A 16,734-nucleotide genomic window follows, 5' to 3' on the forward strand; every position below is an offset into this window, starting at 1 on the left:
CACGCAACAAAAGTGTGACAATAAACTATACTGGAGGGGTGTGGATCATGTGCAGGCAGTCAGAGATGGTATAGGCATCATGTTCGGCACAGACATTGTGGGCCGAAGGGCCTGTTCTTGTTCTGTACTGTTCTACCTTCCATGTTCCCTGTCCCGTGTTCTGCGTGACGGAACTGGCGATTCAGTGACATTAACGAACCGCGTTGATTCTTAGAAGATACGCAACTTTGCTTTCAATCCGCAATCGACAACCTGGTCAAAGAGTTACTGAAAAATAGAATTCTTTACCCAAGGAATGAAGTCCTGCTGATCCCATTCCTCGGAATCAAGTTAATCATTTTTCTCTCTCTTCGCTATCAGTCAACAACCCCTTATCTTTTATTTGTCTTTCACACACACAACACACACACACACACACACACACACACAAGGATTGCAAATGAATATGCTCTCGTTCGATGTGCTTTCACGACTGGGACTTAGGAAGAGGTTATGGGCCTGATCCTCATTTGACTGCAGAGCCTATTGCAAGGTGGAGTTACCATTTTTACTACATCTCAGCAATCAGAGCGTGGACAAAGTCCAGATTGCACATTGTACACGAGAAGGAGTGGGTGATATTCCTTCCATGAGGCACAGCGGGATCCTTTCTGCGACTGAAAAGAAATGTTTTTGGGTTTGCTCTGCGTGTGATGTGAGGATCTGACTGGAAAAACCATGTCGGCCTGTGTGGTTGGGGCAGTTTATCGAGCTTCATCGATAGAGCACTCTTTCAATGCAAGTGAGTAGACGTGTCTGTTGCCGGGTAGACGTATGAGCTGGGAGGGCTATATTAGCAGTCAAAACACAGGTAAATGGGCCAAGCTTAGATTGGGTGTTTTGGTCGGCATGGACGAGATGGGCCGAAGGGCCTGTTTCCACGCTGCATTAATCTATGACTCTATATCGGGGAAAGTTAAAAGTTGTTCTGCATACCTCGTGCTCTGCTCAAGTCTGTGGTTTTAATGGCTTCGATTCTGATGAGTTGGGTGATGAGTTGGCAAAGATTAGTTGTAGTTTAATTTTAGTTTAGAGATACAGCATGGAAACAGGCCCTTCAGCCCACCATCCATGCTAACCAATGATCACCCTGTACACAAGCTCTATCCTACAAATGAAGGGCAATTTATTGGGACGGTTTCCTCCAACACTCCAAAGACATACAAGTTTGTAGATTACTCAAAAATGCTGGAGAAACTCAGCGGGTGCAGCAGCATCTATGGAGCGAAGGAAATAGGCAACGTTTCGGGCCGAAACATATTTCCTTCACTCCATAGATGCTGCTGCACCCGTTGAGTTTCTCCAGCATTTTTGTGTACCTTCGATTTTCCAGCATCTGCAGTTCCTTCTTAAACAAAAAGTTTGTAGGTTAATTGGCTTCAATAAAATTGTAAATTGTCCCTAGTGTGTAGGATAGTGCTAGTGTGCGGGGATCGCTGGCCGGTGCAGACTCGGTGGGCCGAAGGGCCTGTTTCCACGCTGTATCTCGAAACTAAACTCAACTACAAACATTCAGTGTATTTGATGCAAAGGGTAAGGCCTGAAGATCTGAGTTTGCTACTGTGACCAGATGATGTGAAGGACATTGTTGAACTGTTGCAGTCCCACTGGTGAATCTTGCTGAGAAGGAAGGTTCAGAATTTAAAACCCAGCAATGATAAATAAATGATGAGAGGGAGTCATACAGGCTGTTTGGCTCAACTAGCCCGCTCCGACCAACAAGCCCCAGAGATCTGTACAAGGGGTTTCACTATCATAGAGTCCGAGTGATTACAGTATGGAAACAGGTCCTTTGGCTCAAATTTCCCACACCAAACAACATGTCCCAGCTACACTAGTCCCACCTGCCTGCGCTTGGTCCATATCCCTCCAAACCTGTCCTATCCATGTACCTGTCTAACTGCTTCTTAAACATTGGGATAGTCCCAGCCTCAACTACCTCCTCGGGCAGCTCGTTCCATACACACACCGCCCTCTGTGTGATTACATTTAGCAAAGAGTGCACTATATGCCAATTCTGTTAATGGGCCATTAGACTTGAAAGAAAAACTCATATTCTCTCTCCAAAGATGCTGGCCAACACTATGAGTATTTCTAGCACTTTTAGCTTTCACTAGAGGACCCAAGGCCTTGGTTTAATGTGTCATCTGAATGCTGACAGTGTGAAAGACCCATCCTTTTTTTTTAGTTTAGTTTAGTTTAGAGATACAGTGCGGAAACAGGCCTTTCGGCCCACCGAGTCTGCACCGACCAGCAATCGCCATATACTAACATTATCTTACACACACGACCGACATTTACAGAAACCAAATTAGCCCACAAATCTGCCGGTCTTTGGAGTGTGGGAGGAAACCGGAGCATCCGGGGAAACCCCAAGCAGTCACGGGGAGAACGTGCAAACTCCGTACAGACAGCACCTGTGGTCAGGATCGAACCCGGGTCTCCGGCACTGCAAGGCAGCAACTCTACCGCTGCACCACCGTGCCGCCCCAGAGATTTTCTCCAGAGACGCTGCTTGACCCGTTGAGTTACTCCAGCACTTTGTGTCAAGTCGACTTCATTGTTATATGTATATGTAGGTGAGGTACAAGTACATTGAAAAGCTTGCCTTTGGCAGCATCATAGGTACATAAGCCACATGCAAAAACATAAATTGTATATATATCGCACATACGTTCAACAAAATAATGAAAAAATGACTGGTAAAATATTGCACAATGGACTGGCAAAAATGCACAATAAGAAAACAAGAGGTAGTCCGTAATGTTCTGTTGCCAAGATAGAAACATAGAAAATTGATGCAGGAGTAGGCCATTCGGCCCTTCGAGCCAGCACCGCCATTCAATATTATCATGGCTGATCATCCAAGATCAGTACCCAGTTCCTGCTTTCTCCCCATATCCCTTGATTCCGTTAGCCCTAAGAGCTATATCAAACTCGCTTTTGAAAACATCCAGTGAATTGGCCTCCACTGCCTTCTGTGGCAGAGAATTACACAGATTCGCAAAGTTTTTCCTCATCTCAGTCCTAAACGGCTGAGCCCTTATTCTGAAACTGTGACCCCCTGGTTCTGGTCTTGGGTAGTGCAGGATGAGGGTTGTGCAGGTCGGATCAAGAACCTGCTGGTTACCGCAATACTGAGCAAAATTTTGCACAGATTCTAAACCAACATAAACGACAGAAGAGTACAGAAGTTATTAGCTGTCTAATTCTTTTGAAAGTTAGCATAGCTACATATTAAATTATGATTAGTTCCATGCAATATCTTCCAACAGGAAGGAGAAGATGCAAAATATCGCCAAGGAAACAACAGAGGAAACAATATCATACAAAGCATTTATGTGGGGCTCCTTTCCTTCCCGATGTTTATTCTACTGCAAGAGTTATTTAAACTTATCACAAACTAATGAAAAGTTGCAGATAACGTTATGGACATTAGATAACATTCCTCCTTTGAACTCTGCGCAACTATAATCTTTCTAATCAAATACAATGTGGTGTACAGTTAGGGTCTAGAATCAATATGCTTTCACGATGATGGACACAACCTTATGTCAGGTATTCTTAGCAGGTTTGGAAGCCTGTGGGCATCTTTCACTGGTCTAGAGAGGAACTGCAGATGCTGGTTTAAACTGAAGATAGACACAAAATGCTGGAGTAACTCAGTTGGGCAGGCAGCATCTCTGGAGAGAAGGAATGGGTAACGTTTCAGGTTGAGACCCAAAACATCGCCCATTCCTTCTATCCAGAGATGCTGCCTATCCCGCTGAGTTACTCCGGCATTTTGTGTCTATCTTCGGCATCTTTCACTTCTTGTTTCACGTGAAGTGCGTCGTGACGCGCACGTGATGCCTGCGTGGTGCGTGGTGACACAGGCAGTGACAAGTGGTCGCGCGCGGCGCGCCAGGATTTTGGGATTCTCAAAATCTTCGCACGCCATCTGCATGATGCGCAAATGACCACCAAGTGGGACAGGCCCTTTAAACCTGGATATTGTTGTCTTACGAGGCATTTGCTATCACTGTCTCTCTGAGGCAGATGTTGTCTACGTGGACTTTTGAAGGCCTTTGACAAGGCATCATCAATGTTTCAACTTTGTAGATACACTTCACAGTGTTGTACAGCATGGAAACAGGCCCTTTGGCCCACGAAGCCCATGCCGACCAGCCATCACCCATTCACACTAGTTCAATGTTATTTTCTCATCCACTCATTGTTCGAAAGTTATTTTCTCATCCACTCTTGGTACACTTGGGCAGCTTCCAGTGTGCAGGATTGAAGTAGTACATGGGTGTTCGCTCAGTGGACCGAAGGGCCTGTTTCCACTCTGTATCTCTGAACTGAACTAAACTAAACTAAACCAAACCATCCCTCTCCGCACTCACTCAGCTCTCCATATATTCTGTATCGAAAATACCAACCCACTGTCCATGTTCAGATTACAGTTTATATTCAGAAGTGGGACGATTTATAATGTGGAACAAAGAATAGGCAGAGCAATCAAAAAGTTACTTTGGTTAGGTTTGGTTCACAGAAGAGAATACAACTACATTCCCAGAAATGGCAGGGAGTTGTGAATATAATGTAGATTGGTGAAAAGAAAATGTGTTTCAAAAATTAAATGAACACAAGCCAATACATTCCATCTGGCTGATACTGTACATCCAGGGGTAGTCAGAGAGGCGACTCGGTACAAACAGGCCCTTCGGCCCGCGTAGTCTGTGCCACCCAGCGATTCCCCAGTACTATCCTAAATCCTATGGGCAATTTACAATTTTTACCAAAGCCAATTAACCAACAAACCTATACATCTTTGGAGTGTGGGAGGAAACTGGAGCACGTGGTCACAGGGAGAACGTACAACTCTGTACAGACAGCACCCAAGGGCAGGATCGAACCCTGATGTCTGGTGCTCTAAGGCAGCAACTCTACCACAGCTCCACTGTGTCACTCTACGAAAAATTCTCATTATTGTCTGCAGATTTGGTTTAGTTTAGTTTAGACACCTCTCAGCAGCCGAAGGGCCTGTTTCCACGCTGTATCTCTAAAATCTAAAAGTGTAAAGTCCATATGTGTCCATGGTAATGGTGGATGCGATGATTGGCATTCTGTAGAATTAGGAGACGTCCTTGTAGATTGGAGATACTGTAGACACAAAATGCTGGAGTAACTCAGCGGGACAGGCAGCATCTCTGGAGAGAAGGAATGGGTGATGTTTCGGGTCGAGACCCTTCTTCAGACTCATGCAGAAACGATGTTGTCCTTGCCGATTGCCGCCACCTAGTGGCCACTCTGCTATAACCAAAGTCCGTGATAAAGGCTACTTTTGATGGTGCGTTTTGGTTGGTTTTGATAAACTGGGTTGAAGAACCTGTTTCCGTGCTGTATGGCTCCATGGCTTTTAGGAATATACTTGCGAGAGAGGGGGAGCAACAAGGATTGACCAGATCTCCTAAATCTGGTGGGACTATCATATTAGGAGAGATTGGATTATGTAGGCCTACATTCTAACTAGAAGTTAGAAGAAATGACGCAAATCTCTCTAAAACTCTGACAGGGTCTAAGTTCTCCTGGCTTGGGTAGTCTAGAACAAGAAGGCAGAGGCTTCAGATAGAGCGTTTTCCAGAACACCTGTTCTTCATCTAGAATGCTTCTTCTAGAATTTTCCATGACAGAACACAATGGAGGCCCAGTCACGGAATATTTTTAAGAGGAAGATATTTGTCTTACCAAGGAATGCATTGATCAAGAGGCCAGGAATATGGTATTGAGATTAATCAGCATATCCGTATTCAATAATGGTACAGGCTCAAAGGGCTAAATAGTCAACTCCTTATCCTGGTTATTGATGTTTCCCATGTTTGCACGCACACCCTGGGCACCTGGATATGACCCCATCAGACACCTTTCCGTAGAGGTATATCTGGCATCTAAAGCAGTGCATGTGGTGACTTTGCAGAGCTCAGTGAGTTGTGGTGACCAACCCCATCATTTCAGTAAGGCCTGAATAAACCAGTATATTCTGGTTTACAATAAGTGGCACAGTGACACAGCTGGTAAAGCTACAATCTCACAGCCAGAGACCCAAGTTCGATCCTGACCTCAATTGCTGTCTATGTGGGGTTTGCATGTTTCTCCCTGGGACTGCGTGGGTTTTCTCTGGGTGTTCTGGTTTCCTCCCACAACCCAAAGACGGGTGGGTTTATAGGTTATTCCCGCCTGTTAACATAACCGCCCCCTCACCAGCTACAGTGCAGTGCTGACCTGACATTGACCTAATTGGAGACCTTTGAGCTATCTGTAATTGGCTTGCACTAAATGCTGTAATTTATCTTGCATTAAATGTTATTCCTTTATCATTTACCTGTCACTGCGGACAGCATGATTGTAAATATGTAGTCTTTTCCTTGACTGGAAAGTATGCAACAAAAAGCTTTCCACTGTACCAAGGTACACGTGACAATAATGAATTAAACCAAACAAAACTAAACTAATTGGCCTCTATAATTTGCCCCTTGTGTTTCGGGAGAGGATGAGAAAATGGAGCAACACAAAACTAGTGTGAACGGGTGATCGATGGTCGGTGTGGACCGGGTGGGTCGAAGGGCCTGTATCCATGCTGTATATGAATGAATAATAACAATAATGGATGGGATTTATATAGCGCCTTTCTAATACTCAAGGCGCTTTACATCGCATTATTCATTCACTCCTCAGTCACACTCGGTGGTGGTAAGCTACTTCTGTAGCCACAGCTGCCCTGGGGCAGACTGGCAGAAGCGTGGCTGCCAATCTGCGCCTACGGCCCCTCCAACCACCACCAATCACTCACACACATTCACACACATTCACACACAGGCAAAGGTGGGTGAAGTGCCTTGCCCAAGGGCACAACAACAGTATGCACTCCAAGCGGGAATCGAACCGGCTACCTTCCGGTCGCCAGCCGAACACTTAGCCCATTGTGCCATCTGTCGTCCCATGAATGAATGAATGAATAAGTTTATTGGCATACAGTATTCACATACAAGGAATTTGCCTTGGTGCTCCGCCCGCAAGTGACGACATGACCTACAGTGACAGTTAGGAATGAGACATAAAACATTAAACATTAATCATAGAAACATAGAAAATAGGTGCAGGAGGAGGCTATTCGGCCCTTCGAGCCAGCACAGCCACTCATTGTGATCATGGCTGATCGTCCCATCAATAGCCCGTGCCTGCCTTCTCCCCAATCATAAAATATGTTTATGTTTATCTAAAACTGAACCTCGCATGATGGCAAAATAGCTGTGGTAAAAACTGACAGGGTTAATGAGTTAGTAGTAGGAGCCCCTGTGGCTGTCACTTATTCTCCAACCCTTTGGATGATAAGGAAGGAGTTAGGAGTGGCCAGTCAGCATGTCAGTCCATAGGTTGTCTCTGTTCCTCCTCCCCCTTCCTGTGGAGATGCTTTCAGTGCACTGACTGAGGGCTCACCCCAGTTGCTTCAGACCAGTGCTAACTGTGCACTGTGTCCCCTGGAGCGAGTACCTAACCAGCAGCCTGGAACTTTGACAATGCTGCCAGATATAGACACCGAAATCAACTTCCTCTACATTCAGGATTCAGGATCAGATCAAATGTTGCTACAAAGTGAGTACGGGAAAACCAACGCAATGTTTCTTTAATTGTGTAGCTGGTAAATTTCAATCCCTAGAAATATTTTACTCACAAGGATTCAAAATTCATTCATTCATCCCTTAAATCATGACACCATTTCACGCAAAGGACCCAAAAGGATCTTTGCAAATTTTAGGATTGTCTTAAAATTGCTCTATGAGCGGCAGAATCGCTGTCTCACAGAGCCGGAGACCCTGGTTCGATCCTGACCTCGGGTGTTGTCTGTGTGGAGTTTGTGCGTTCTCCCTGTGACCGCGTGGGTTTTCTCCGGGTGCTCCGGTTTCCTCCCACATCCCAAAGTCGTGTGGGTTTGTTGGTTATTTGTCCTCTGTAAATTGCTCCTAGTGTGTAGGGAGTGGAGGCAAACGTAGGATAACATAGAACTAGTGTAAACAGGTTAACGTGGACTCGGTGGGCTGAAATGCATATTTCCATGCTGTATCTAAGCTAAGCTAATTAACTTGCCTTTAAATAGGCCAGTACAGCACAGGAACAGGCCCTTCAGCCCACAATGTCTGTGCCGTACATGATTCCAAGATAAACGAATCTCCTCTGCCTGCACATAATCCATATCCCCGCATTCCTTACAAATGCATGCACATCTAAAAGCCTCTTGAATGCCACTATCATATCTGCCTCCACCACCACCCTTGTCAGTGTGTTCCAAGCATTCTCGGTGTAAAGAAAATTCCCCTGCAGGTCTCTTTAAAATGTTTCCCCTCTCACCTTAAAGCTGTCCCCTCCACTCTTTCGGCATACACTGATGGGTGCCAAACTCAGTCCTCTAGACACTGTTTCAGGAGTTGGGTTGGGCTAAGGTTTGGATGGTGGTCGCTGGGCATGCGACAACATTTGAACAGTCTCCCCTCACTCAACCCCTCGCCCACGACACTTTTGATCAGCAATCAATAAATAAATAAGTTACCGCACAAGTTGTTCCGTTTACGGCGTGGACACTCAGTGTTCTGCTGAATATTTCTGTTATCTCTGAAAATGTTTGCACTTTCAGGGAGCAGAGGCCACGTTCCTGGGACCTGTTTGTCATTTGCTACAATGAATTTGGCAAAGAGTCATCTCTCTTGCAGAGCCTTCAATTGCTGTTAGTTTCCTTCACATGGATTCACGATGCCTCATTCACAAGGGATTACCTGGTTTAGTTCCGTTTAGTTTAGTTTAATGTACTTTAGTTTAAAGTACGTTTAGTTTAGATTAGATTAGTTTAATTCAGAGATATGGCATTGAAACAAGTCGTTCAGCTCACTGAGTCCGAGCCCACCCTGATCAGCCGCACACAAGTGCTATCCTCCATACTAGGGTCATTATACAGCAGCCAATTAACCTACAAACCTGTTTAAGAAGGAACTGCAGATGCTGGAAAATCGAAGGTACACAAAAAAGCTGGAGAAACTCAGCGGGTGCAGCAGCATCTATGGAGCGAAGGAAAAGGGCAACGTTTCGGGACGAAACGTTGCCTTTTTCCTTCGCTCCATAGATGCTGCTGCACCCGCTGAGTTTCTCCAGCTTTTTTGTGAACCTACGAACCTGCACGTCTTTGGAATATGGCGGAAACAGGAAGACATGGAGAAAGCCCACGTGGTCAAGGGTGCCACCGTGCCACCCTTGACCAATCCCATGCCAGCTCAAAATTTCTTTAGTAACATAAAAATAGTTGGGAGCAAAAGATCAGAAGGAATAGAGTCATTCAGCATCAAATTGGTTCTGCTAATCAGTAAACTCAAGGTTTAGCATTAATCTCAGAGCATTTGCCCACTGCAAGCAGTACCCTCTGATTACAAAGATCTGTCGATCTGTGTCTTGAACAGATGAACCTCGGTGAACAGAAGATTCCAAAGTTTCGCTACTCCTGAGTGAAACCATTTCTTCTCATCTCAGACTTGAATGGCTGATCCTTTTCTTTAAGATGGTTACCCATGGGTCTAGTCACCCCGGTCGAGAAAAATCTAGCGTCTACCACATCAAGGTCTTAGTACCGCCTGGATCTTTCAGATCATCTTCAATTAAGGAATTATTTGAACAAAGTTAGTTGGGGATCGCTTATAAGGTAGAGAGCAGAGTGTAGGTTATTTTAGTGTTGGCTGAAGTAGCACTATAGGAGTTCAGTTCTGTTAACACTCAAGAACAGTGATCTGGATGATGGAATCAATGATACCAGATTTTAGAAGATCACCCATGATCATATTGAATGGCGGTGCTGGATCGAAGGGCTGAAAGGCCTACTCCTGCACCTATTTTCTATGTTTCTATGTTTCAATGATAATATATCTAAATTTGGTGATGGAACAACATTTGTTTGCTGTTGAAGGGCGTAGAGCGGCATGGTGGTGCAACGGTGGAGTTGCTGCCTTACAGGGCCAGGGACGTGGGTTCAAACCTGACTACGGGTACAGTCTGAATGGAATTTGCACGCTCTCCCTGTGACCTGCGTGGGTTTTCTCTGGATGCTCCGGTTTTCTCCCACACTCCAAATACGTACAAGTTTGTAGGCTAATTGGCTTGGTAAAATTGTAAAATTGTTCTGAGGGTATATAGGATAGTGTTAGTGTGCAGGGATCGCTGGTTGGAATGGACTCGATGGGCCAAAGGGCCTGTTTACATGTTGTATCTCCAAACTAAACTAAAAGTCATTAATCCTATAGAAACATAGAAACATAGAAAATAGGTGCAGGAGTAGGCCATTCGGCCCTTCGAGCCTGTACCGCCATTCAATATGATCATGGCTGATCATCCAACTCAGTATCCTTTACCTGCCTTCTATCCATACCCCCTGATCCCTTTAGCCACAAGGGCCACATCTAACTCCCTCTTAAATATAGCTAATCAACTGGCCTTAACTACCTTCTGTGGCAGAGAATTCCAGAGATTCTATCTATTCCTTGATGCTTTATGTTATTTTTCCGAAGTTGGTATTCTTTTTCGAGGTAGATAATGTGCATACAAGCTCCTACCCCAGAGGCTGGAGTTCACAAACTCTAGGCTCACTAGACTGAGGGGGTGCTGTAGTCAGCCTAGAGTTTGGCCCTTAGGCCCAACTTGCCCATACCAACCAACATGCCCCACCTACACTAGGCCCACCTTCCTATGGCAGCCCATATCCTATCCTAACCATGTACTTGTCCAAAAATATATTTTAAACATTTTTTTTGTGGGAGTTTGCTATACAGAAATTAGCTTTTTTAAATTCTGTTTACATAAAATCATCTTGTAATAATTTTATTTTTAGTTTAGAGATACAGCACGGAAACAGGCCCTTCGGCCCACCGAGTCCACGCCAACGAGCGATCCCCACAAATTAACACTATCCTACACACACCAGGGACAATTTACATATACACCAAGCCAATTAACCTGCAAACCTGTACATCTTTGGAGTGTGGAAGGAACTGAAGATCTCGGAGAAAACCCACGCAGTCACGGGAAGAACGTACAGACTCCGTACAGACAGCACCTGTAGTCAGGATCGAACCCGAGTCTCCGGCGCTGCAAGCGATGTAACGCCCCTGTCCCACTTAGGAAACCTGAACGGAAACCTCTGGAGACTTTGCGCTCCACCCAAGGTTTCCGTGCAGTTCCCGGAGGTTCCCAGAGGTTTTTGTCAGTCTCCCTACCTGCTTCCACAACCTGCAACCTCCGGCAACCACCTGCAACCTCCGGGGACCGCTCAGAAACCTTGTGTGGGGCGCAAAGTCTCCAGAGGTTTCCGTTCAGGTTTCCTAAGTGGGACAGGGGCATTATAAGGCAGCAACTCTACCGCTGCACCACCGTGCCCCCCAAAACATTTTGTTCGAACATTTTGCCTCAACAGGGCAAGCCTGGGATGAAGGGATAAATAAAAGAAGGGACTGCAACGTCAGATGCAGCAATCAATGACATTTTGTTTCTTTGAATCATAGATTCCCAGGTTAAGATGGAGTATCCTGTTGAGTCGATGTGTGAGGAGTTGTGTCCGATTTGTGGAGACAAGGTCTCTGGATACCACTATGGACTCCTAACTTGCGAAAGTTGTAAGGTATGAAGCCTTGTCAGCCAATTCTTGAGGATATGATTATAGTTGAAACCAGCCTTCAACAACCTCTCTAACCCTAGATGCTGGCTCCCAATAGCTTTTAAGCGAAACAGTGGCACAGCAGCCAGTAGTAATGTTGCTTTGGTGAAATTGTAAATTGGCCCCAGTGTGAAAGACAGAGTTTGTGACTGGGGTGATTGTAGGCCGGGGGAATTTTGGTCTAGGAACAGTGAAAAGCTTTGTTTTATGTGCTATTCAAATAGATACACAGATACAATCAATTCAAACTCTATAAGCTGAGAGGGGGAATGTTTCAAGGAGTTGTGAGAAGGAGGTAATTTGCACAGAGAGTGATGGGTATCTGGAGAGTGATGCCCGGGGTGGAGGTGGAGGCGGATAAGACAGTGGAAACAAGGAACTGCAGACACTGGTTAATGCACCAAGTGCTGGAGTAACAGCGGGTCAAGCAGCATATCTGGAGAACGTGAATAAGTGACGATTCGGGTCGGGAACCCTCTTCAGACGAAATTAAGAGGCTTTTACCTAGATACAGTACATGGATATATGATGAATGAGGGATATAGATCATGTGAAGGCGTAAGCTATTGGTTTAATTTGGCATGTTTAACGTTCAGCACAGACATTATGGGCCGAAGGGCCTGTTCCTGTTCTGTACTGTCCTCTGTTCTACATTCTGAATGGTGGGGCAGGCTTGAAGAACCTGGTGACTTATCCCTGATCCTATTTTCAGGCATTCTCGTTCTTATGGCCGCCCAACAAGCGGGGTGGCACGGTGGCGCAGCGGTAGGGTTGCTGCCTAATACACCGCCAGAGACCCGGGTTCGATCCTTGACTATGGGTGCTGGCTGTACGGAGTTTGTATGTTCTCCCCGTGACCACGTGGGTTTTCTCCTGATGCTCCGGTTTCCTACCACACTCCAAAGACGTACAAGTTTGTAAGTTAATTGACTTGGGTAAAATTGTATATTGTCCCTAGTGTATAGGATAGAACTAGCGCATGTGGTGATCGCTGGTCGGCACGGACTGTATCTACACACTATATCTCTAAAGTGTAAAGTCTAAAGTGGCACAGTCCAACTAGTGACTCATTGCATGAATAACATAGAATAATGAGGAATAGATTGGTTAGACAGACTACCCAGAGTAGGCAAATTGTGAACCAGGTTTAAGGTAAGGGAAGAAAGATTTAATAGGAACTTGAGGAGTAACATTTTCACACAAGGGGTGGTGGGTGTATGGAACAAGTTGCCTGAAGGAAGGGTTTCTCAGTTGTCTGAGAAGGGTTTCGGCCCGAAACGTTGCCTATTTCCTTCGTTCTACAGATGCTGCTGCACCCGCTGAGTTTCTCCAGCATTTTTGTGTACCTTCGATTTTCCAGCATCTGCAGTTCCTTCTTAAACAAGTTGCCTGAAGAGGTAGTTGAGGCAGGTACCATCGCAATGTTAAAGAGGCATTTAGACAGGTACATGGATAGGACATGTTTAGAAGGATATGGAGCAAATGCAGGCAGGTGGGACTAGTATGGATGGGACAAGTTAGTCCGTGTGGGCATGTTGGGCCAAACAACGTGTTTCCATGTTGTATGACTCTAATGTACTAAACACCAGTAATCGCTGGATTGGACACAGTGCTTTTCAAGATCAGGCAGTTCAGTCCCTAATGAAAACCAAGTGTTTTGGAGATATGTTGTAACCGTCAAGTGAATAGAGGAGCGATACATTGGTGTACATGGGGCTATAATGGCAACAAGTATTGTCTTAGAATGAGGAAGTGTTGTAGCGAGGGCGTCCTTGTGAAAGTTAACAGGAGCAACAAAGTTTACTGTTTATTCTGTTATTTATAGTAACTCCTCAGACCCCTTTGATTTTGTAACAAGCCTTTGTAGATCACAATGTTCCTCTGGCCGGTTACAAACAAGATGTCTTGTACTTAATTATGTATATATATCTATTTATATTATATATATATATATATATATGTGTGTGTGTGTGTGTGTGTGTGTGTGTGTGTGTGTGTGTGTGTGCGCGTGTGTGTGCGTGCATGTGTGTGTATACATATGTTTATTGCAACTGTTTCATCTTGTGCAGTAATTGATACATTTTCTCAATATTGCTGGAAGCAGCTCTAATTTAGTTTAGTTTAGAGATACAGCACGGAAACAGGCCCTTCAGCCCACTGTGTCCAGCCGACCAGTACACTAACTATCCTACACACTAGGCACCTTCTGTAACGGGGAAACAGGCCCTTTTGCCCACCAAGTCTGCGCCGACCAGCGATCCCTGCTATCCTGCACACACTAGGGACAATTTACAATTTTACTAAGCAGTACATCTTTGGAGTGTGGGAGGAAACCGGAGCACCCGGAGAAAGCCCACGTGGGTAACGGGGAGAAAGTATAAACTCTGTACAGACTGCACCCATAGTCAGAATTAAACCCGTGTCTCTGGCGCTGTGAGGCAGCAACTCTACCGCTGCAGCTCGATGGAGCACTGTGCTAATAATGAATGAACACTGGTAAACTCAGATACTCTCCCAGTGGAAAGGCCGGTGGGGGTGACATCCTTTATTATATCCAGGAACAATCTGCGCAAAAGAGTTTTTTTTTTCCGCTCTCCTGAACAGGATTTGTTTACTGACAAACGAACACAGAGTTTGGTGAGGGGAGATACGACACTGTCAGAAAATGGTCATAAACAGGAAGCTCCTTTCTAGTTCATCCTGATATATGGAGAAAACAATGGCAACAAGCCCTTGAAAGACACATTCATTAGTTAGAAAGTTATTTTTAAGAAAAAAGCTTTGCGATTTTCTTTGCAATGTTCTACATTGTTGAGGAATAAACATTTGTTTCTACTTCTCTGCTCCAGAGTCTCAAGTCTATTATAATATAACAAGTGTCCAGATTATATAAGGGTTCTGGTTCTTACAAGGTTAATTCCCTGGATGGCGGGACTGTCATATGCTGAGAGAATGGAGCAGCTGGGCTTGTACACTCTGGAGTTTAGAAGGATGAGAGGGCATCTTATTTTTTTTTTTTTTAATATTTTATTTTATTAGAAGTAAGTACAGTCATATGGCACCAAAGTGCCTAATATATATTTTCATAATACATTTTATGTACAACTTCTTTTTTTTTTTTATTACACTGAAAAAAGATTAGAATAGGAAAAAGAAGTTAGATAGTAAAGGATAGAAAGATGTGAAATATATAGTGTGTGAAAAAAGAAAACGAGTAAATGAAGAAAGTTGAGAGAGAGAATAGAGAAAGAAAGAAAATAAAAAAAGAAAGGAGATCATTATTTATAGTCTTGACCAACCCTGGTCCAGTCCTGAAACAGTTATTTTTTACAATTGTGTTGCACCATATGATTCCAAAAAAACGACGAATGGAGACCAACTCGTTATGAATTGGTCTGATTTATCCATTAGGAGGAGAGGGCATCTTATTGAAACATATAAGATTGTTAAGGGCTTGGACACGCTGGAGGCAGGAAACATGTTCCTGATGTTGGGGGAGTCCAGAACCAGGGGCCACACAGTTTAAGAATAAGGGGTAAGCCATTTAGAACAGAGAAGAGGAAACAATTTTTCTCACAGAGAGTTTGAGTCTGTGGAATTCTCTGCCCCAGAGGGCGGTGGAGGCAGGTTCTCTGGATACTTTCAAGAGAGAGCTAGATAGGGTTCTTAAAGATAGCGGAGTGCGGGGAAATGGGGAGAAGGCAGGAACGGGGTACTGATTGGGGATGATCAGCCATGATCGCATTGAATGGCGGTGCTGGCTCGAAGGGCCGAATGGCCTCCTCCTACACCTATTGTCTATTGTCTATTGGTCCAGAGACCTGTCCGTAACATTTTTCCTCCATGAATCTGGAATGTCCAATTTTCCACAGTAACCCCAGTCGTGTTGTTCTACACACATTGGCTGCAATCCTTTCATTTCACCGAGCACTCACTTTAACATTACCCAGAATAGAGTGGCTACGGTAGAGTTGCTGCCTTACAGCTCCAGAAACCAGGTTCGATCCTGACTACGGGTGCTGCCTGCACGGGGTTAGTACACCCTTCCTGTGAGCTGCAGTAAGATTAAGATTCAGATTCAGATTCAGATTCAGATTCAGATTCAATCTTTATTGTCATTGTGCAGTATACAGTACAGAGACACTGAAATGCAGTTAGCCTCTCCCTAGAAGAGCGAACATAGAATAATGAGCAATACATATATATAGAGGGTAAACAGACTGTGGCTGGGGTGAGAGCAGTCCTTAACGATGCTGAGTGCCCTCCGCAGACAACGCTTGCTTTGGACAGACTCAATGGAGGGGAGTGAGGAACCGGTGATGCGTTGGGCAATTTTCACCACCCTCTGCAGTGCTTATCCGGTTGGAGACAGAGCAGTTGCCATACCATACTGTGATGCAGTTGGTAAGCAACATCTCTGGAGAGAAGGTGAAGGAAAGAACTGCAGATGCTGGTTAAAATCAAAGGTACACACAAAATGCGAGAAACAGGCAGCATCTCTGGAGCTGTTTTCTCTCCAGAGATACTGCCTGTCTGCCTGTCCTGCTGAGTTACTCCAGCATTTTGTGTCTACCTTCTCTGGAGAGGAGCAATGGGTCGCGGCAGAATTCCTCTGTGTCCCAGTGTTAAGTTGCCAGGAAGACTTTGTACCATGCAGTGACATTCAAAGTGCTGAAGAAAATAAAAATTCCAAGCCTATCGTATATAATCAACTTAATTATCTTCTCAGAATCAAAGGTCTCTGGCTAGGTTCTCTGCACAATGATAATGAGTGTCGTAAAGCAAAGTTCAAAAGGACACAGTGTGGATTAGTTTGTGTAAATAAACTGATGGAAAATGATCACCATCCCACTACCTCACCATTCCTCAACACTGCCGGCCAACCCAGATACTGGATCGGCGATTGCAGCACTTTGTGGCTGTTTTTCACAAAACCAGCATCTGCAGTTCCTTGTTTTCTGCATTGAACA

The 16,734-nt window shown here is 44.8% G+C and overlaps 1 protein-coding gene across 3 annotated transcripts in view; it reads left to right on the plus strand.

Annotated features, from left to right (window-relative positions):
* The first annotated feature begins 458 nt into the window (after positions 1 to 458).
* The window catches only part of LOC116966060 (nuclear receptor subfamily 5 group A member 2-like), a 34,236-nt gene continuing 17,960 nt past the window's right edge, over positions 459 to 16,734 (plus strand). Inside the window, exons 1-2 of one of the 3 annotated variants that reach the window (XM_033012206.1) lie at positions 459 to 781; positions 11,613 to 11,728. In XM_033012206.1, coding sequence (XP_032868097.1) covers positions 718 to 781; positions 11,613 to 11,728 — 180 coding nt within the window. In that variant the 5' untranslated portion in view covers positions 459 to 717. Of the gene's footprint in view, positions 782 to 7,494; positions 7,675 to 11,612; positions 11,729 to 16,734 lie in introns of those variants that run through there. The other 2 variants (XM_033012205.1, XM_033012207.1) reach the window with 2 other exon arrangements.

Source organism: Amblyraja radiata, chromosome 35 (assembly GCF_010909765.2).
Source record: "Amblyraja radiata isolate CabotCenter1 chromosome 35, sAmbRad1.1.pri, whole genome shotgun sequence".
Taxonomy (NCBI): domain Eukaryota; kingdom Metazoa; phylum Chordata; class Chondrichthyes; order Rajiformes; family Rajidae; genus Amblyraja; species Amblyraja radiata.